General features: G+C 45.8%; 1 protein-coding gene across 5 annotated transcripts in view; it reads right to left on the bottom strand.

The window, feature by feature from the left end:
• MYOF (myoferlin) overlaps positions 1-21,588 on the bottom strand; it is a 160,910-nt gene that overhangs the window by 88,973 nt on the left and 50,349 nt on the right. For all 5 annotated transcript variants that reach the window (XM_070057607.2, XM_070057609.2, XM_008270211.5 and 2 more), the window contains exons 6-13: positions 10,075-10,244; positions 9,345-9,473; positions 6,648-6,710; positions 6,517-6,567; positions 4,679-4,709; positions 4,125-4,240; positions 3,367-3,493; positions 2,046-2,149 (exon numbers count right to left, since the gene is read on the bottom strand). In XM_070057607.2, coding sequence (XP_069913708.1) covers positions 2,046-2,149; positions 3,367-3,493; positions 4,125-4,240; positions 4,679-4,709; positions 6,517-6,567; positions 6,648-6,710; positions 9,345-9,473; positions 10,075-10,244 — 791 coding nt within the window. The remainder of the gene's footprint in view (positions 1-2,045; positions 2,150-3,366; positions 3,494-4,124; positions 4,241-4,678; positions 4,710-6,516; positions 6,568-6,647; positions 6,711-9,344; positions 9,474-10,074; positions 10,245-21,588) is intronic.

Genomic DNA, 21,588 nt, shown 5'->3' with positions numbered 1-21,588 from the left:
AACTTATCTTTTAATTCCATCTTGCAAAAGCTGTGTGAAATATCCTTATAAAGTCCAGGTCCCCACTCTGGCTCACAGCTCCTCCCTGGCCCAGTCCCCACTCCTCTCTCACCCCATCCATTAGCCTCCCAGCCCCGTTTGCTTCACTCCAGCCACATCCCTCTGCTGTTCCTATGGTTCCCCTTGGGCCTTTCCATTGTCCTTCTCTGCACCTGAACACAACCAGGCCCCCAGATCTCTGCACAACCAGGCCCCTGCTGAAATGTCATTTCCTCAAAGGTGTCCCCACCTGATGACCTCATTAAACACCCTTCCTGCACAATCCTCACTTCCTGTCTCCTGCCTTGTGTTCTATGTAATACTGAGCACTGGCTGAGCCCAGTCAACTGCTTGTTTGCTTGTTTACCGTCTGTCTCTTCTATTCCAGCGTCAGCTCTGTGAAATCAACTGCCATCCCCTGTGCTCACTTCTGTCTCCCCAGCCCAGGACAGTATTCAGCACTTACACGCTCACATTAATTACTTCACAAATTAATTAACCCTCATCAAAATCCTATGAGATTTTTTTTTCATTTAGTGTATTTGAAAGGCAGATATATGGAGAGAAAAGGAGAAAGAGAGAAAGAAAGAGAGAGAGAGGGAGAGAGAGAGAAAGATCTTCTATCTGCTGGACCACTCCTCAAACAGCCACAACAGCTAGAGCTGTGCCAGGCCAAAGCCAGGGGCTCCTTATGGGTCTTCCACATGAGTGCAGGGGCCCAAGGAGTTGGGCCATCTTCTGCTGCTTTTCCAGGCACATTATCAGGGAGCTGGATTGGAAGCATAACAGCCAGGACTTGAACCTGCACCCATATAGAATGCAGGCACTGCAGGCAGAGGCTTAACCTACTATGCCATAGTGCGGGCTCCAATCCTATGAGATTACTACCATTCTCCATTTACAATTCAGGAAATCACTCAAAAGGTTAAGGAATTTGCTTGCTTGTGGAGTGGAATGCATTCTGAATCTACAGCAGACCTCATCTCGCCCTAGAACTGAGAACTTTCCCACCAAACCCCAGTGACTCTGCTAGGAAATAACATGCAGTGATAGGTGTATGTGCTTGCTGAGTCTTGCATTCACAAATGGATGGTTCTACAACATGGCCAGTGTTAGTTCTTCCTGCCTGTAATTGTCCATGGTGCGTTGTTATTCTATGGAATCTCATTCAACAATCACTGATGCTCTTTCTGTGTCAACGCTGGTGACAGCTGTCCCTACACCAAGAATCTTCCAGCTTTTTCCAGAGAGCAGAGATGCCCGATTATCCAGTTTGAGCCACTCACTGGGGGCATAGAAGGCGAGACACACGTCAGAGTGGGCAGCTGGGTGTAGAGGGCCCGTGCTCTACATTTACCAGGGATGACTGTGCCTGGGAAGTGGGCGTGGTTAACATTAAGATAATGTTTTCGGGGGTGGGCGTTGTGATGCAGCCAGTTAGGCTACATTCTGCAGTAGAGTGCCTGGTTTAAGTCCCAGCTATCCCAAGTTTCTGATCCAGCTTCCTGCTAATGCACCCGGGAAGCAGATGATGGCCTAATATCTGGGTTTCTGCCACCCACGTGGGAAACTCAGATGGAGTTCCTGGTTCTTGACTTCCTCCCGGAAGTCGCAGGCATTTGGGAAGTGAACCAGTTGAGGGAGGATATCCTTTCTCTCTCTCTCTCTCTCTGCCACTTTGTCCTTAAAATCAATAAATCTTTTTTTTTTAAAAAAAAGATTATGCTTGGATCTGGAAAATCATGTCAATAATTCTGTGGTAGCTTTCAGTATTCTAATCTTTCAAAATATGAATTTTCCAATTTGAGTCCTGCATACTTTCCACTCTAATATAAACCTGTGGAGGAGTCTGGCACATTCAGACTCAGATTAGCCGTGGTCCTGCAGAGTGCCTCGCTGCTCATGGGACTACTGTAACACAGAGTAAGCAGGAATCCACTCCAAGGAAAGCACAATGTTTTAAACATTCATTCCAAGAGGCAACTGCATTGCGGTCCCGTACAAACCTTTTTTCCAGCAAAGGAAATCTCTACAAAAGGATCCACTAGGTTTTTCTTGTCTGCATTGCCTCCAAATATTTCCTTTACTGTCTGTGAGAAGGCATCATCCACTGGAAAGTAAAATGTGGCACAACAGAAATCAAATTTCAGTCTCTTAAAAGAACAGAGATCATTCAGCAAAATACACAAATCTCTCCTATACATGAAAACAGCTGCTGTTAAGAGTCTCTCTTCGGGGTAGCAAGCAAAAGTAACAGAAATCCTTTTTGTCTTAGCTGAGAGGGAAAGAAAATGTTTTCTCCCTACAAAGTTAAAAAATCAATAGGAATACTTTGAAAAATAAATGGATAATTCATGATGTTGAGAATTGATCATTTATGTAGGAAAATATTAGAAAAAAGTCAGTCCATTCGGGCAGGGCAACCGGCAACTCCCGACTGAGGCCTGCTTTCAATTTGGGAAAGGCACTCTGGGTCACAGAGTTAAAGGCCCAGACACACTTGTTCAGAGAAACCAAAAAAAATTTGGCATCATAAAAAATAGCATGTGCAATCAACTACAAATGTAGCGCTTTCTATTTCGCAAGCTCAGAAGTGAATAGAGATCAATTGAACAGGTCAGGGCGGGAAGTATGATGTAAGGTTTCACTTAATTACTTCATCATTTCTGTGGGAAAGATGACATGGTGAAGCCTCATAAGGTCTTCAAAAGGGGAGAGGTTGCCCAGGAAAAGTAGCAAATCCTACAGGGCTGCAGGATCCATATAGTGGGTGCTGCCTCCTGGGGCCTGAAGAGGGGTTCCGAGTTCCAGGGCCCAGCAGGAAGCAGGCAGGAGGCTGGGCCATCAGCAGCCACAGAGGAGTTGCTGGGCTGCTCCTTGTAAGTGGAATCGCTCCAGGTGATTCCAATGCGTCCAAACCCTGGCAAACATACCTCATCGTACAGTACCAACAGACTTCCAGCTACCGGGAGTGGACCACCCTTTACTCAGCTGTTTCTGATAGCCCAATAGCAAACACATTATATTATCAACTCCACATTTTCTTATGGGAGAAAAGGGGCTGGAAGTGCCATCTACTCACCTCCTTAGCACTCTCTAAGGAGAAGATATGGAACAGGGAAGGAAGACGGGATAGAGCAGAATGGATCAAAGGCAGGTACTCAACAAAAAACATGATCAGCAACCAACTTCTGCCCCTTGAACCTATTCAGGATGCTTTCAATGGGACCAGAAGAAAGACCCACGGTGGTGAGTATAAAGTATGCTCTTAGCACATCTCATCCTGCAGGTAACTGATAATCTTGAGCAGATTAAATCAATACGCACTCTGGGGGATATCCTCAGCTCGGTAGATTTTCAGCAAGAAGGTCACCCAGCGGAGGGCGATGCCAGCCGGGAGTAACAAGTTGCTCTCCACGTCATCGCTGTCATTATCACGATCTCGCTTCTCAGGCTATTGGGGGATATGGGATCAAAATCACACATCTGGAAAGGCAGCGCTTGGAAAAAGCCAAATTGTGAAATGAAGCAACTCAAACTGTTTGCTTTAGGATTTTTTGTGTTTCAATTTTCTGAGTTCAGTTGCCCATTTTCCTGCAACATCAAAACCACTCTACACAATCAATGCTCTTATGCTTCTGTGTCTTTTTGTAATACAAAGAGAATCAAATAGGAAAGTATGTGTGCATGTTCCTGAGGTTCTTCCAATTTCACTCTGGCCACTTACTCTTTCCTGGTTTGCTGCCCAATTTCCCAGAATAGCCATTGTCCCTTTAGGTGCAGTGCCTGATCCTGCAAGTAAGCCATGCTCTCTAGATAAAGATCAGTCTCACTAACATGCAAGGAAGTCGTAAAAACACATGCAGAGCTTCTGAATTAAACACTCTCTCACAGGCGTCAGGAAGGAGCCAACTGAGCTGGAAAGGCAACTCCACAAAGGAGGGAAGAGCCACTAGCGCAGAGCAGGAGCAACGTGGAGTGAGGCGAGGGGAATCGTGCTCCACTCACAACTACTGATTCGAGACTGCTCAATTCTTGGGCGTTTTCGTATGTGCAAAGTGGACAAGGCAGAGATTCAGACTCACGGGAGGCTCATCTCCGGTTCCCAGGACAAACATGCTGACTTTCATGTAACCTTTGGCACCTGAGCTGGTGTCTTCAGGATCGTTGAGAAGAAGCCATTTTCTCATGACAGCGTGACCTAAAAGAGGGGTTTGCGGACAGGGCTGCTCTACAGAGATGCCGACAGGCCTGTGAGCTCATCTGCTGTGAGATAAACAAGCATTTTCTTGGAAGCCTCATCACGACTTATCTATCCCTCAGATGGGTCTACATGTTAATATCCCCTGTTGTGTACTCTCCCAACCTTCTGTCCTGGTGTGTTTTAAACAAGACTCCCTAAGATTGAAATATCCTCACAAAATACAGAAATTACCTATTTTTGAATGTTACAACACTGGACATTTATCATAAGCTATTGTTACTCATTCCCACTAAACATTTCCTCTCTTCCCCATTAAGGAAATGTTTTTCTCTAACTTTGCCTCCTTGATCTCCAGAATTTTGGTCCCTAGACTCTCTTATAGAGTTAGAAGGAATGAACTTGAGAATTCAAATTGAAAGGGAGAATGTTACTTACCAGGCTCATCATAAACAAATCCCACATCAATCTGCAAAAATAATAATTTAAAGTAGTTTAAGTAGATTCTAAAATAGTGTAGTCACTTTCAAGAAACCATCATCATTATACTTTGATACAAGGCTCATGACTAGACCTAAATATCTGTGGGACCCAATCATTTCATCTTGCCCTTCTGTATCCCCAATGCCTTGCTTGCTTGTGGCAATAGAAGCCCCTCCATGAATCACTGTTGCATGAGTGAGCTAGACTTGTATTTGGAAGGGACCATGGATGCAAGGTGACCAACACATGCCAATTTGCCTGAGCCTTCCCTGGTTTTAGCACTGAAAGTCACAAACTGGGACCAGAAGTCACTTTACAGAAAGTCATCTGACCCAACTGCCTATCCAGTATTCCTCTGCCTCCAACCAATGCCAATGCTAATATAATCATTCACTATGCACTCTAATGTGCCAGATACTTTACACACACTACCTCATTTACTCTGCATGATGATCCTTTCTTTTTTTTTTATTAAACCTAAGTGTAAGGATGGACTTTATAAAAAAAATAAGTCTTTTGAGGACTACAAATTACAAAGTAAAAGCAGATTACTATGTAGAAATCTAGTGAATACATTTTGCCTGTGCATGAAAACTATGAAAGTTATTCATTTAACAACTTTACCCCATTCACAATGTTATCAGTTATAATGCTCTTAAGGTCACTAAGCTTTTATTTCAAAGTATATTACATGTTCTTCCTTCAAGATGAATTTTTAAACACCAAATTCTTGGCTCATAAGAATGGTACCTTCCAAAGGGGTAATCTCCACTCAATTTCTGGTGGCCTTAAACCACATTAGTATCTTTCACCAATTGAAAAATCTTCAAAATGTTCACTTTTAACACAGTCTTTCCACTGGAAAAAAAAGGGGGGGGGTAACTACAACCCCCCCACCATGAGTCCTAATAAGTACGTACATAAATGGGTAGCAGCAAGAAAAGAAAGATATTAAAAGGCAGCCATTAAAATAAACAGATCAACTGTATAGAATATTTGGCTCATGGCAATTAAAAACCAGCATCTGGGTTATGTTACTAGCCAGATGCTTGAGCAATTACAAGTATGTTAAGAAAATGAAGCCAGTCCAGTATGACTAAGTGGTAATACAGAATTGTCACTGCACTAACTCTTTACAAATACTCTAAGCCAATAGGGGATGTAAATTACATTTAGATCATATTAATTCTTACAGATGAAAAAACCAATGGTCAGTGTGGTTAAATGAGTTCCCTTAGGATGTGTGAGTTGTTGGTGGCATGAGCGCAAGCCTGCCTGACCCAGATAATCCCCAGACTTCTGGTGAGGAAAGCGCCCTCCTTTGAGAGGTAACCCCTTCCATGTAGAACTGGGGGGAAGAAGTCACCCACGTATTTGTCTTTTAATGCCAAGTGAGTTACTTAGGAAGCGGCATTTTCCCTTCCTGATCTGGCTTTCTTTTCATACTTCAGATGTACAACAACTGGCTTTCTAGGTGGGACTCTGGGGCCACTGGTGAGTGGAGCTGGGTGCTGGGCTTCTTGCCATGGTCAAGCACTTTTCCTTCTGTTTCATCCGCACATGGAACACTGGCCAAGGGCCCCAGCGTGGCAGTTTGATGACTTCCTGCTTGGGGAACTGTCCAGTGGTCTGCCTCAGGAGTAGACAGGACCCAGGCAGCCCTCTGCCGGGATCATGGCGCCAACCCCTAACACATAAGGTATCACCGAGACAGACACCTGAGGAACTGGGTGTCCTATTAGGAAAGTTCTCATCTGTATGTAGGCTAGATAAAGCACACTGTGGTTACCAACCTTAAATTCCCCCATCAGACAATCTGCCCGCAAAGAATGGGAATTGTAAACCTGGAAGAGAGAGCGAGAAAAGGTCACTGCCTTCGTCAATCAGTTAGCGAATGGCACCACCCTACTCACTGCTGCCTTACCCGGATGCTGATGATCTCATCCATCAACTCAGAGGGGGTCATGTGGACATTGTAGAAAAATAGCTACCAAAACAATAGAGAACACAGTTAAATGCTAGCAGGGCATTCAGGTTGAGTGATGTCTGATGCTATAATTTTGGGAGCCCACCTAACAGCTCAAGAAGCATAAATTCAAAATTATGTTCAATTACGCTGGACCTTGGAAAAGGCCCCAAAGTTTAAGTTTCATGGTAGACACACTTCTGCATGTTGGGGAAAGAGGTGACAAGTGTAGCATTTATCAACTACTATGTGATGCTAGCTACCTGAAATAAAGATCTAAGATGATTTCATATTGCAGCTTTCACTAAACTGAGGGCTTAGGGCTTGATGTACATTTAATTCTCTAATATTTTTAGGTCTATCACTCTGGTCAGTGATTCTAACTTTACTCTTTCTTTTAAAAATATATTTATTCAATTTCATTTTATGTGAAAGACTCAGAGAGAGACAAAGAGAGACAAATTGAGAGATCTTCCATCCACTGGTTCACTTCCCAAGTGCCTACAACAGCCAGGGTTAGGCCAAGCTCAAGCCAGGAGTCCAAACTCCATCCAGGTCTCCAACTTGAGTGGCAAGGACTCTAGTACTTGAGCCATTACCTGCTGACTCCCAAGATGCACATTAGCAAGAAGCTGGATTCAAAGCAGAGGAGTCAAGACTCAAAGCAAGCCTTCTGATGTGAATGCGGGCATCCCAAGCGGTGATTTAAGCTTCTGCACCAAATGGCCTCCTCTCTTCTTTCTAATGAAACAACTTCAACGACAACTTTGCCTACTAGATTGTGTGAATGCCTGAGCAGAGCAATATTGGCTGCATTTAAACCCATCATAACAGCTAAGTTTAAGAAAGTTGATTTTTGGGAGATTAATATTAGGTATATAGAGATTGTACTATGTCGGCTGCATGTTAATCTGAAGAGAAAAAAGGACCATTTATTCCAACTGAGGGTTTTTTCCTCCAACTTTGTACTTAGAAATATTTCAAATTTACATGAAGGTTGAATAAATACTAGCTTTTACCTGTGTTTACCAACTGCTGCAATCTTGGGGCATTTGGTTTATCTTTCTCTTTTTAAAATTGAATTATTTGAAAGAAAGTTCTAGATGATCCTTCATGCTTTCAAAAATACATTTGCATGCATCTCCTCAGAGTAAAGAGATCTTCCTATGTAATCACAATACTATTATCATACCCAAGAAATTTAACATCTAACAATTTTCAAATTGCTCTAATTGTTCTGAAAAAGAATTCTGTCTTAGCTTTAAAAAAAAGAAATCTAGTATCTAGATTAGGATCATACATAGCATTTGGCTATTAATTCTTTAAAATCTATAGCAGTTTTTGCTTGTTGCTTTTTTTTTTTTTTGGAGAGATGAGTATATAAAGTAGAATTTTTTATAGGACTTTTTTAGTAAAATTTCAAGGCCAATTTATGAGTCTGTTTAGATGCCCAGTGATTTGCTTCTTCACCTTTGCCAAGAGATCTGATGTCACAATAAATCATGAAAATGGGAAAAGCATGAGGAAGGTGGAGACGCTTGCTGGGCTCTTCGGAGTGCAGCAGAGTACACATGGAGCCTGCATTACAAATGCTCATCCCCAGTCCCAGCCTGAGGCCACATGACATCCGGCATCTCACCCTCCCAATCAGTCTCTCCTTCAACATGAATCTCTCCCAGCCTTCCCAAAGTCCACACAAGTGCACCATCTCAGTGCACCCTACCTCTCGTGTGAGCTTTCCCGTAGCTGTATGTGGCTATCTGTGACTCATCTAAGGAGAGAAGTCAGAGGAGGCAAGAAAATAGGGCCTTCTGCAAAGCTTGAACAAAGGGGAGGAAACAGGAGCCCCTGAAAGAAGAAACCAGTTTCTTCTGCACATAGAAATAGAAAAGAAAAAAAAAAAGGTCAGAGCTGGCTCAGGGAGCAGAAGGCACAGAGAACAAAGAGAAACTGTGGTAGGAAACTAAGGCAAGGCAAGGCCTCAGCTCAGATAACAGGGCAGGAGATGCAGGTGCAAGGAATCTCAGAAACGTGTCCCCTCCAGCAGAGTGGAGCTGGGCTCTGGAAAACTCCCTAGCCTGTCATTTCTGCCCAGGGCCCTGCCATGGCGTTCTGTGACCTGTGAGGTGAGTGTCAAGGTAGTAAGTATTTTTGAAGAATGTTCCAGAAGAGGTCAAGAGGAACAGGACTGTGTTCTCTGTATAGGGTAAGGGGGAGCCATGTCTGTCCATAACTGTCTTCCTTTCATATATATTATTTTTTTGTTGCCAAGTAAGTTTTGACATCTAAAAAACTGAGATTAGTCAGAGTTGTCCCTCAGTGACATCATGTAATTAGAACAAGCAAAGGTAGATGTCGGTGACATATTGTGCTCTACCAGAAGGGGTGAAGGGGGAGGCAGCCATTGGGAAGCTGTTGCAAAAACACAGGAAGAAAGACACAGGCAGTTCCGAGAACCAACGATGAAGTTGGGCCAGTGACTTCGTGGTATTTTACTTCATATGTTCAGCTCTGGAACTCCATATCGTCTTTAGCTGGTCAAGTGTGCTCATGTGATCCCCTCCCCTGTGGATAGGGAGAACGGGTGGAAGGCAGGGAGGTGCAGCCAACAGGACAGACTCACTGGGCAGGAACATGCCTCTTCTGCCTGCTTACCTCATCAAAAAATGGGTTGTTGCCTCTCTTGATTCTCGTTCGGTGGGTCTGGCCACAGACATGGACTTTGACCACTGGCCTTATGTTGTTGCCACTCAGCTGTCGGGCCTCTATCACTCTGACGCGAATCTGAGAGCACAGAAGAGGACTTGTTACTGATCCTTGCCCGGTGTGCGGTGGAAAGGAATCCTCAATGTCACCTGTAAGGGTTGCTGAAGACAGGCCAGCACAGCTTCGCAGGGCACTGGTGCTCGTGGCCTGGGGAAGACCACCTGTCATCATCCCAAGAGGGGATGTGGGGCTGGGCTGGAGGATCCAGGAGGCGTAGGTAGGGTTGAGAGCCTGCCTGGGAAGGGCAGGACCAGGCCGAGGCTCCTGCTCAGACTCCAGCCCCTGACATGGCCATCCTGGGCCTTGATGATGCATGGACTCCCTCCTTCACTGTTTCCCAAGTCTAAGGCGGTGCCCAGAGCTATGCGCAAGGCAATAGCTGTGCTTCTCTTCTTTGGGAGAGAGGTTGCAGTTTCATTTCTCTGAAGAACCTCAGCTGGCTTGACCAAACCCACTCCTGCTTACAGAAGAAAGATGGGCACTCTTCTTATTGTGTCTGTCCCTTCTTCTAGATGAGCCACTGCCCAGGGGAATAGGTCCCTCACAGCATCACTGTAGTTGCTGAAGATGACCAAGGTGGTAGTGAAACAAGGAAGCAGAGCATCTGGGCTGTTTGTACCTGGAAGTCTTGAGGTTTGTTGGACAGCATCCTCCGGCTGTTCTTTCCTTTGGTGACCCTCCGGGCTAGCTGAGCTTCCGATACTGTCCCAACCGGGCCCCTGGGTCCAGGGCCCCTGACTGTACCATCCATCCTATCTTCATCACCTTCATCATCATCATCTTCCTCTCCTGAAACAGCACAGAGAAATCTAGAGTTAGAGGGCTGTCATTCTGCAGATGTGTCTGAACACTCTGGTTTCCCGAACAGGGAGCGTTTTGCCTGCTATTAAATCTTCAGAGTTCCCAAGATGGCTGGTGAAGGAGAAGCTTTCAGCGACACTGCCTTGGGACTTGCTGAGACTCAGATACTTGGGGGATGTGTTCATGGTGTATCGGGGCACTTGCTCAGGCTGCCTTCAAAGAGATGAGTAACACTGGAGACCACAGGGATGGTGCCTTAGGAATCAGCTGGAATCACTAGGCTTGGCTCTCATCTCTGGACCCAGCCTGATGTCAGGGGGATGGACAGATGAGAAAATGCCTGGACAACTAGAATCTGCCTGAAAAAAACTTCAACTTGACCCTCTGCATTGTACAGCCGCGCTCTCAAGATTGTTCACAAGCTGCCTGGGCTGTCTGCTTTGTGCTTCTGTTTCCCAAGTCCACCCTCACAGCAGATGAGAAACTCCCTCACTCTCTTGCAGACCCAAGTGGTCATTTTGCTCTCCCTTTATCCCCCTAGTTGTCATTTCAACACACAACTGTCCCTGCATTTATGTCTCTAACTTCCCTTTGCACTGAAGGGAAGAGAGTGTTCCTTGCCCAGCAGAGTGAATCCCCCACGACCACCCTCTGCTGTGTCCTAGACCCAACTTCCTCCTGGTTCTCTGGTGGTCTCCTTCCTAATTGTCCTGTCTTCCCAGAACACTTCCAGGAGCTCTTTCTCCACTGAGTCCTTCTACCCCCCTTCAAGCACATATAGATCTTCCTCTTCTTTAAAAAAAATAAAATGCAACTCTGCTTACCATCACTCCCTTTCCTTTTATTCAAAACTCTTTGACCCTCACTGATAAATTTCAGTTTTTTTCTTGACAGATAGTTTGAATCCCTGGGAATCTGAACACAATTTAAGAGAGCCTTAATCTTTAAAGAGAGCCTTAAAGATTAAGGCTCTCTTCAATTTTTTATCCAGAAAACTCCAGAACTCACATGTCCTTTCTTTGGATTCTGAAACTCCTCCTTTCCAATGCAAAAATCTCATGAGAGACTTCCTTTGCACATATAGCCACCTGTCATTCACACCCTGGTGGGACTTAGGTCAGTTAGACTGCTGTGCAGCAAGGCTCTTTTTTTTTTTTTAAGGTTTATTTACAAGTCAGAGTTACAGAGAGAGGAGAGGTGGGGGAGGGGTCTTTCATCCAATGGTTCACTCCCCAATCTGATCCAAAGCCAGGAGCCAGGAGCTTCTTCTGGGTCTCCCATGCGGTGCAGGGTTCCAAGGACTTGGGCCATCTTCTACTGCTATCCCAGGCTATAGCAGAGAGCTGGATTGGAAGTGGAGCAGCTGGGTTTTGAACCAGTGCCCATATGGGATGCCGGCGCTTCAGGCCAGCGCATTAATCCGCTGCGCCACAGCACCGGCCCCGCAACAAGGCTCATGAAAGCTTGCCCTGGAGGCTTGTTACCTGTAGTTGAGCCCAGTTTTCAGACATGTGACTTTAAGCTTCAGTTCATTCATTCATAACATGAGGGATATACTAGCATTTACCACAGATTTCCAATAAAGGTAAAATTTAATCCATACACAAAGCCTTTAACACAGTGCCCAGCAAAAAGCAGTATTGCATACCTGAATGTTCTTTTTAGTTTCACTGAGTTATGGGCTATGGTTGGTGTCTTAGTCCATTCAGGCAGCTCATAAACAACACATATTTATTTCTCACAGTTCTGGTGACTGGGACATCCAAGGTCAAGGCGCCAGCAGATTAGGTGTGTGGTGAGGACCCGTTTCCTGGTTTATAAATGGCACCTTCTCCCTTTATCCTCACATGGCAGAAGTGGTCAACTCTAAGGGCACTAGTCTTATTCATGAGAGTTTAACCCCACATGACTTAATCACCTCCTGAAGACCATCACCTTGGGGATAGGAGTTCAGCATAGGAATTAGGGAGGCGGGCAATGGGGCACAAACATGCAGACCATAGCAAAACTGGAAAGAAAGCTTTCTGGGGCACAGAACAGGTCCTTGGAAGCAGCCCGTGTGTGTGTGTGTGTGTGTGTGTGTGTGGTATGGGGAGGGATGGAGCAGTCAGTGAGGCACCTGGGGTGGGGCAGAGTGAGGAGAGGGCTCCCCCAATGTGCTGCTTCACAGTTCAGTCCAGGGTGAGCCCGCCTCACCACCCACCTGTTCACCCTTAGTATATCTTAGCCCAGCTTCTGTTCTTCAATGGTCAACCATGACCTCTTGGTGCTAAGTACAGGGCCCTACTCTGTATCCTCACACTGGAGTTGGAGGCAAACACGCACTCCTGCGGATCAGCGCAGCTCTCCTCCGAGTGCTCTGACTAAACTTTCCCACGCTCTTCCCTGGGCCCCTCTTCTTGTTTCCTACTCACTGGTTGTGACTTCCCACTCTGTCTTCCGCTCCTCTTACTCAACTCTGGATCCTCTTTCAAAGAGCCACAGCCCCACAGAATGTTAGACTAGCAAGAACCTCAGCTCATTTCACAAAAATGGCCAGAAAGCAGAAGCACCTTGCCTGGATTAGGTTACTGGGAAATGAGCTAAACCCGGGTCACTAATTTGGAACTGCTTCTGAGACCAGGCTGTAGGAGAGAAGCCAAAGACGGGCAATGGCTACCCTTGTCCTCTGCAAGGAGATCTAGGTCTCTTCCTCTTTGCTCCAGCCCTGATGCCTCGCTTCCAGCACTGGATCCAAGCTCTTAGGTTCTCCTCCCGCTGTTCTCCTGCAGGTGAGCTTCTCTCCTCCCTCCAGTCTCAGGTGAAACTTGCTGCCTTCTGCCAGGCCTTCCCTGCCTCTCCCACATGGCATCAGGCCCACCCTCTCCTACCCACACACCTTGTTCCTCCTGGTCCTCACTCATGGGCCTGCCCCACTCTCAAACATTTTTTTCTTCTTTTGTAATTACTCCCATGCCTCACACAAATCCTGTACACAGGAGGGGCTTCATCCCTGTGGAATGAGGGGTACTGGGATCCTGAGCTTGCGCACACATTGTGGAGTTCTTCAACTATCTGCAAAGGTACTGCACGGTTCTCAACAAAGAGTCCTGGACAGATAACAGGTGCCCTTCCCAACTTCAGTCCCCACCTTAAGGAAGCACGGAGGGGCCGGCTACCCTTCTGCACACTCACTCTAGACTCAGTGAGCATTGGTCAGGGCAGAGGGCACTCAGCTTCCTCTAAATAATTAAGCCTTACTTCCTTAATCATCCTGGCTCAAGTGGGACTTCCTTCCCATTTCGGGGTTGGTGGTGGTTTGTGGCAGAAGGCAGGAGAGCAGACCAGTGCTGCATTATACCCCTTTGCAGTGCTGCACGCTGGACAAACACTTACTAAGCTCTTGGTAAGCTCTAGAGAGAGACTCAGGTAATGAAGAGCCCCGCGCTCAGGAAACAACTTCTGCTATTCAGACTTCAGGCTTTACAGGATGGATCAGAGCAAGCCTGAGCTAGGGAGACAGCAACAGAACGATCCTGGAGCAGGAAGTCTCTCTGTGGCAGGAAGCTGCACAAGATTAAACATTGCTACTCCGAGTGTTCCACAAAGATTGAGGGGGCGCTAGTGCCTGCTAAACACACCTTCTGCACAAACTGTTTCAGGACTGAACTGTTGGTGGTGCTGACATGACCTCGCTAATGACCGCAGGTTTGAGCCTGATCAACAGGCCAAGGGGCTCTCCCAAGAAGGACTCTTTCCTGACTACAGATGACAACACTAACGCGGGAACCACTGACTGCACAGGAAGCTGTGGGTTGTGTTAGCTTCATACAGCTGTTGTAACAAAGTCCTGGAAACTGGAGGACTGAAAACAAAAGAAATTCATTCTCTGACAGTTGCAAACCCTCGAAGTCCAAAACCAAGGTGCTGGCAGGGCCATCCTCCCTCTGAGGCCTCCAGGGAAGATCTTTCCTTGCCTCTTCCTACCTGGGGCCTCCTGGCACTCCCTAGCAGGCCTTGGGTTGTTGCCGCATCACTTCAGTCTCTGTGGTCACGTGCCCTTATTCCCTGGGTGAACTGAGGGCCTCCTCTAATCCCATATGACCTCATCTTAACTAATTCCATGTGCAAAAGACCCTATCTCCAAATGAGGTCACCTTGTGAAATTCCACGTAGACATATGTTTTCAAAGAACACAATCCAACCTCCTAGAGGGGCCAAGGTTTGCATCTTTCCTGTTTGTTCCATCAGTTACTCCAGCTACACAGACAGCCTCCACCTACTGACCACACCACCACCCGTCCCCAACTCCCTCCACATCTTTACTTCTCTCCCAGCCCAGCCTAGAGTCTGTGGTTTAACTGCAATTGGCCCCTAGGTGCCTCTCAATCCCTTCTGCTCTCTCATCTTCATCATTCATTTAACTCTCAACTTACTCTACCCCGGCACCCAGGAGACTGACTTTGGCTCAGAAGAACACACTCCTCACTGATTGGTTTCACTTTTATTTTGTGGCCACAAACCTTAAGTGGGCTCACAGGGCTGCCTGGCTATTCTACCACATTTCCAAGGCATCTGAGTCCAAACTCTCCTAGATCCTTATCTAAAATGGGCACTAATTAGCAAACAAAACCAAATTAATCACTTCACCCTTCTGTACTCCCACCTGTTTTGTACCCTGAAAGCTTCTTTTTTTTTTTTTTTTTTTTTTTTTTACAATTGTTTTATTTTTTTTTTTTCTTGACAGGCGGAGTGGACAGAGAGAGAGAGGGAGAAAGGTCTTCCTTTGCCATTGGTTCACCTTCCAATGGCCGCTGCGGCCGGCGCACCGCGCTGATCCAAAGGCAGGAACCAGGTGCTTATCCTGGTCTCCCATGGGGTGCAGGGCCCAAGGACTTGGGCCATCCTCCACTGCACTCCCTGGCCACAGCAGAGAGCTGGCCTGGAAGAGGGGCAACCGGGACAGAATCCGGCGCCCCGACCGGGACTAGAACCCGGTGTGCCGGCGCCACAAGGCAGAGGATTAGCCTAGTGAGCCGCGGCGCCAGCCCCCTGAAAGCTTCTGATACCCTCTCCATCCTTCTCCTTGTCAGGTAACAAATGACCTTGCTTCTTAGTTCCCTGAGACAGCAGGTGATCCAATGAGAATCTGCACACAATGCCCACCCTAAGCAAGCATCCTCCTCCATCTGTGCTCCGCTGACTGCCTGTTCTCCTACTCTTGAGGTCACCCTCCCACCTCAGCGTGGGTCCCTTCACTTCTTCCCACGTAAGGATTTTGCTTCTGCGATCTCCACCTCTGTATGCGCGCATCAGCACTCCCCTCTCTGCTGAGTCATTCCCATCAAAGTGAAAACATGTGAAATATCGCCTCCAACTTGGAGACACAAAACTTTCCTTGACTGCGCAGCATTCCCTAGAATCACTGCTCCGTTTCTCTACTCCTGCCATGAGCTCCTCTGTAGAATCAACTTTCTTCAGTCTCACTTCCCTTTCTCTGATGTTCTCTTGCATCACCCCTAGTCAGGGCTCAGCTCCACCACTCCACACAAGCTGCTCTTATCAAGGCCACCAAAGACCATCATGTTATGAGATTCAGAAGTGTAGCTGAAGTCTTTCACTCAAACTCTCTGCAGCATTTGTTCGTGTCATCCCTGAAACACTTCTTGTTCTTGCATTCAGCCTATTGGATCAAAGCTAAACTGCTCATCCTAGCATTTGCAGTGTGAAATAATCACATCACCCAGCAGACTTGTCATGTACCTTGTCTTTGATCTGACCATTTTAATAGGACCATGGAAGTTCAGAGCTGGAGCAGACCCTGCATGCCACATAATTCAGTCTCCTGATAATTTGAAGTTCAGAGACTTGACATGTCTGCTGTCATACAAATTGACACGAGTGGCTCTGTCACAACTCCAGCAACTTAGCAAGGCAAGTATTCATGTTCTGGAAAGCTCAACACAACACTCCTGTAAACCACCCTGTGTGCAGTTGCCTGTGACAATGACACTTTATCACATGGTGTCTGTCTGCCCACTCAATGCTGACTTGTTGGCCACCCTAGGATAACTTATGAAGCAGTCAAGTTTGCCTTTGGCATCCCCATCTGTGCTCTTCCCCAGTGGGTATCAACCTATCTCCTTCCTTTAGGCTCTCACCCCCTGCTCCTCTAGTACCTCTTCCTCCTATTGGACAGAGGACCAGGCCAGCAGTCATTCAGATGTCAAGAGGTCTGCAGGTCATCGCTCCCTGCCTCTGCCACTCCCATCTGTCTCTGCCTCGCCAGGGAAGCAGATCCTGGTGGAGCTTCCCAGTGAAGGCAAATCCTAGGACTCCCCAAGGAAGAAAATACTTGTTCAGTGCCCCCAGGTTTCTTCCTGCCCTGAAACAGAACCCTATCACCACCCACCAGCAGACCCCTTTATCCAAAAACTCTCCCTTCCTCTCTCATCTTTTCTGAATAAGCACAAATTGGGCCACAAAACCACCTAATCATTTTCCATTCCTTGATGGAAAATCCTTTCTATCTTCCTTTCTTACAGGTTTGTTTGCTTTCTTGCATGTATGTTCTCTTTCAATCTCTCAACTATTTCCCCAAAGCAACCCTGTTTTTCTGGAGTCTTAGAATGCCACTTTCTGCCTGCCTGTAATACTAATTCTGCCTATCATGACAAATTCTTGTCAAGGAGTGGTAACTGGTCAAGGCAGAATTTCACTACATTAGGCCAAAGGTCATTGCAAAACCACAACAAGGGGCTGTTATTATCTTCAGTGTAAGTTTAAAACTATAACACAGAACAGGAAACAGCAGGTTTTGAAGAATGAAACCATGTAACATTTTGGAGATCATATGATAATTAGCTGGACTGTTAAATAATAACTTGGTTTCTAAAATGCTGTTATATAATTTAAAAATTTGCCATGTTCCAACATAAATAATTCATTATCCTCACCCACACTCAAACTCTTGGGTAAACAGCACTCGATGTGCCCTAAGAACCTTCTTGAATAATTCCACCATGTAGACCAGAGCAAAGGCACCATGGAAGAGCCTCTCACAAGGAGTCATGTAAACACGGGCCTGAGAGGCAACCCTGGCAGCATCTCTGATCAGTCAAGGCTGTGAACTATTCTCGAAAATCCTGCCCAAAGAGCTCTGCTTGAATCTACAATGTAATGTGAACCAGGTGAAACAGGCAGCTCCAGGGCTTCTCAAGAGGGAGATCCAAAGTCTGTCTTCATCAAGATCTCCACACAAACTAGAGGGCTCCTCTCCAGAGCAGCTCTGGGGAAGAGTGCCAGAAATCCGCACATCCAGAGATCTCCCTCAAAGATTTCCCAGAATCTAAACACAGAGAATCACCTGAGTGCCCTAAGCACCTTGATCTGCCTACATATTTTGGAGAAAAAAAAATGCATCAAGTACAATCAGCTCAGTGAACAAAGCCATTTGGCTAGAGACCATGTCGCGAAAATAGCTCCTGCAACCATATTCTAGCACGAGGACCATCTTCCAGTTCAGCTCTGATCAAGTCTGTCTCTTGTTCAGGAAAATGTTCTTTTTTGGGTCTCCATAGTCTGTCCATCAAAGACAAAGTTCTTAGCTCAGCCTTACAGCCCTCAGGAACATGTTTCCCATTCAAGGAGTTCTCGATGAGCCACACCCTTCACTCTAGCCACCAGTGTTTCCCCAAAATGCCCTTCCTGAAAAAATAAAAAATACCTATCCACTGCCCATCCATCACTCATTCTTTCATTAACCCAGCCAGTCATTTATTGAGCAAATATGACCCTCCAACCACTCTGTTGGGCTCTAAGAATGTGAGAACACAGTTGGAAAAGGCCTTTCACTAAGAAATTGTTTTCCTTATAATAATTTGCTAGGCCCTTTCTGGAGGAATTTATTATATGCTGCTCTGGCCTATAGTTATTCATGTGTGTAGCTTATCTTCCTACTGAACTGCAAGTTCAAGTTCTTTGGCAGTGAAACAATGCCTTTTTTACCTGCACATACATCCCAGACAGGTGCCAGCAAATATTTTCTAAACCGGATTGAATTTAATTTCAAGCAAAATGACTTTGGTGTTAATGGAATGAAATAAATTCGGCTATGAACAAGTGTTTACTTTTCTATGGTTGGATAAAGTACACATTTAACAGATGGCTCTCCAGAAATAGATTTAAAAAAAAATAGTTTCTTCTGGCTTCAGGAATGTAGGCTCCAGTCAAGCTGATGGACAGCCGGTGAATCAGGTTGCCATGGTAACAAACTTTCAGGAGGTCAGTGAACTGCTCCAACGTGACGACAGTCTTTGAGGTGGCCCAGTGAAAGGGACATCTTTGACACCACTCATTTTCAGCCAAGGCACCAATGCCCCGGACGGAGTCTGTGCCTTGGTCATCTTAATGTAAGAGCTCCAGGGAAGCATTCCTTAAAAATGAACCCCCGAGGTGTTCAGTTCCTGTGATCTGCAGTCATCATCAGTTTCTTCAACTTGCATGAGCAAATACTCCTGAAAGCCTTCACTTTTGTGCTCTATCGTTAGTATTTCCAATGTCTCCCTTGCAGGAGCCACCGTGTGGATGGGAACGTTTAACATCAAGATCAGCAGTAGCTGACAGTGGTTACCTCAGGAGGACAGCACTCACAGATTTCTACTCTGTGTCTTGTATGTCTGTGATGTTTATGCTTTAATAAGTAAGTAATTATTTTGTACTCATACACAAAAGATTGGGGACAGTGTTGTGCCACAGTGAGTCAAGTACTGCCTGTGACATTAATATTCCATTATCAGAGTGCCAATTTGGGTCCCCACCATCCCATTTTTAAAATTTTATTTATTTGACAGGCAGAGTTACAAACAGTGAGAGGGGAGAGACAGAGAGAAAGGTCTTCCTTCTGTTGGTTCATCCTCAAATGGCTGCAACTGCTGGAACTGGGCTGATCCAATGCCAGGAGTCAGGGGCTTTTTCTGGGTCTCTGATGCAGGTGCAGGGGCCCAAGTGCTTGGGCCATCTTCTACTGCTTTCCCAGGCCATAGCAGAGAGCTGGATCAGAAGAGGAGCAGCCAGGACTAGAACTGGCGCCCATATGGGATGCTGTCACCATAGGTGGAGGATTAACCTACTGCACCACAGTGCCAGCCCCCAGCTGCTCCACTTTTGATCCAACTTCCTACCAGTGTGCCCAGGAAGGCAGCAGGTGATGGCTTAAGTACTTGGGCTCCTGCCATTCATGTGGGAGACCTGGATGGAGTTCTTGGTTCCTGGCCTAGACCTGGCCCAGCGCTGGATGTTGCACGTATGTGAAGAGTGAGCCAGAGGACGGAAGGTGTCTCTCTGTCCCTCTCTCTGTGTCATTCTGCATTTCAGATAAAAATAAATAAATCTTTAAAAAAAAAAAAGACAACCAAGCTCAAATTTTTAAAATTTGAAAAAATTTATATATATATATGTGTGTGTGTGTGTGTGTGTGTGTATATGAAACAGACATTATTTTTAGGTAGAATGACAAGGCTTTTTTTTTTTAAGGTCACTTTAAAGGAGCCAACGCCACGGCTCACTAGGCTAATCCTCCGCCTGCGGTGCCAGCACCCCAGGTTCTAGTCCCGGTTGGGGCGTCAGTTCTGTCCCAGTTGTTCCTCTTCCAGTCCAGCTCTCTGCTGTGGCCCAGGAAGGCAGTGGAGGATGGCCCAAGTGCTTGGGCCCTGCACCCTCATGGGAGACCAGGAGAAAGCACCTGGATCCTGGCTTTGGATCAGCGCAGTGCACTGGCCGTAGCGGCCATTTGGGGGGTGAACCAATGGAAGGAAGACCTTTCTCTCTGTCTCTCTCTCTCTAACTCTGCCTGTCAAAAAAAAAAAAAAGTCACTTTAAAGGAAAATAAACTCTGGGCAAGGTGTCTTGTTCTTGTCACCAAGGCATGCAATGCCAAGAGGTAGGGCTGTCTTGTTGCTAATTCTGTCTCATGTTTTTTGGTCCTATTTCTCCCAAGATTTTAAGTTATTTTATTTTTCCTGATATCTTCACTAATGTGGAATTACAGTAGACGCTCAAAGATATCTTTGATCAGTTAAAGTGAATTATCATGTTAAATGTTTTCTCCCTTGAGACATCCATATAATCAACGATATTGGAGAAGTTAAAAAAAATTACAGGGGAGTGTATTTTGCCTAATGATTAAGACACCTACATCCCATATTGAAGTATCCGAGTTTGGTTCCTGGCTCCAGCTCCTGACTCCAGCTTCCTGATGATGCAGACCCTGGGAAGCAGCAGTGATTGTTCAAGTAACTGGGTTCCTGCCACTCACATGGGAGACCTGGACCAAGTTCCCTACACCTCGCTTCACCCTGGTTCAGCCCTGGCCATTGCAGACATTTGAGGAATAAACCAGTAATAGGACCCTCTCTGCCTGTCTCTCTGCCTTTTAAATAAACAAACAAGCAAACAAATAAAACAAACTTTTCTCCAGCATTTAAGCCAGATTCTGAAGCCAGTATTCAGAATGTCACCCTTGGCCCAGCCTTGACGAATGTTCATTTTCTAGAACCAAGCCACATTTCCAGATCACAGAATGCTGTTCAGTTTCTTTTTAAATAAGGAAATTTTACTTTGTCATGTCACACTTCAAAATCAAATTGCCCTGCCTACATAGTGAGCTCATTTGCAGGCCAGCACTTGGTAACACTCTGTTTGAAATCCAGATACAAAGGATCCAAGTTCTGATTCATTTCTTCTCTTTACTCAACAGTATCACAGACTCTGAAGAACTTCTGGGGGAGACCTTGGCTGCAGTTGACCAACTGCCAGTCGCTGACCCTGCTGGGAGCCTGGGTGTGGGTGACTCAGTCTGCAGATGCCAAGAGCATCAGCGCTTACACAGAGAGACCAAGAGAAGGAGCCTCGGGCAGAGGGAGATGTAGATGGCAAGGATTTTTCTCCCCAGTGGGTTTAAAAGTTCAAGAGGTGGTGCTTTTCTCATTTCTAAGGAAGCAAAAATTCGCTGCAAGGAAATTGTGTATTTTTGACACTTGGGTTTCTGGATTGGGGCCCATATGGATCCATCTAGGAGACAGGACTCCTCTACCCCCTACATTTTGAATGGCATAAGTTGCTTGGTTTTTTTTTTTTTTTAATCTGTTCCACTGGACAAAATACTTTTCTCAAAACGTATTTTCAAAGAAAGCATTTGGTCATCTCAACTGCGAACCAAATGAGGTCATTGTTTCTAAACATTCTGCTGTGTACAGGAAACAATTTGAAGGACCTACAGTGTGTGCTACAAGCTATACTTATATACCACCTGGAGTTGCTTTGTATTAATAGCAATGACTACAGTAAGTACTTG

This window comes from Oryctolagus cuniculus, chromosome 15 (genome assembly GCF_051225735.1).
Source record: "Oryctolagus cuniculus isolate XC-2025 breed Fujian yellow rabbit chromosome 15, ASM5122573v1, whole genome shotgun sequence".
Classification (NCBI taxonomy): Eukaryota; Metazoa; Chordata; class Mammalia; order Lagomorpha; family Leporidae; genus Oryctolagus; species Oryctolagus cuniculus.
Note: the sequence above shows the minus strand (reverse complement) of the source record. Positions and strands in the feature narration are given on the sequence as shown.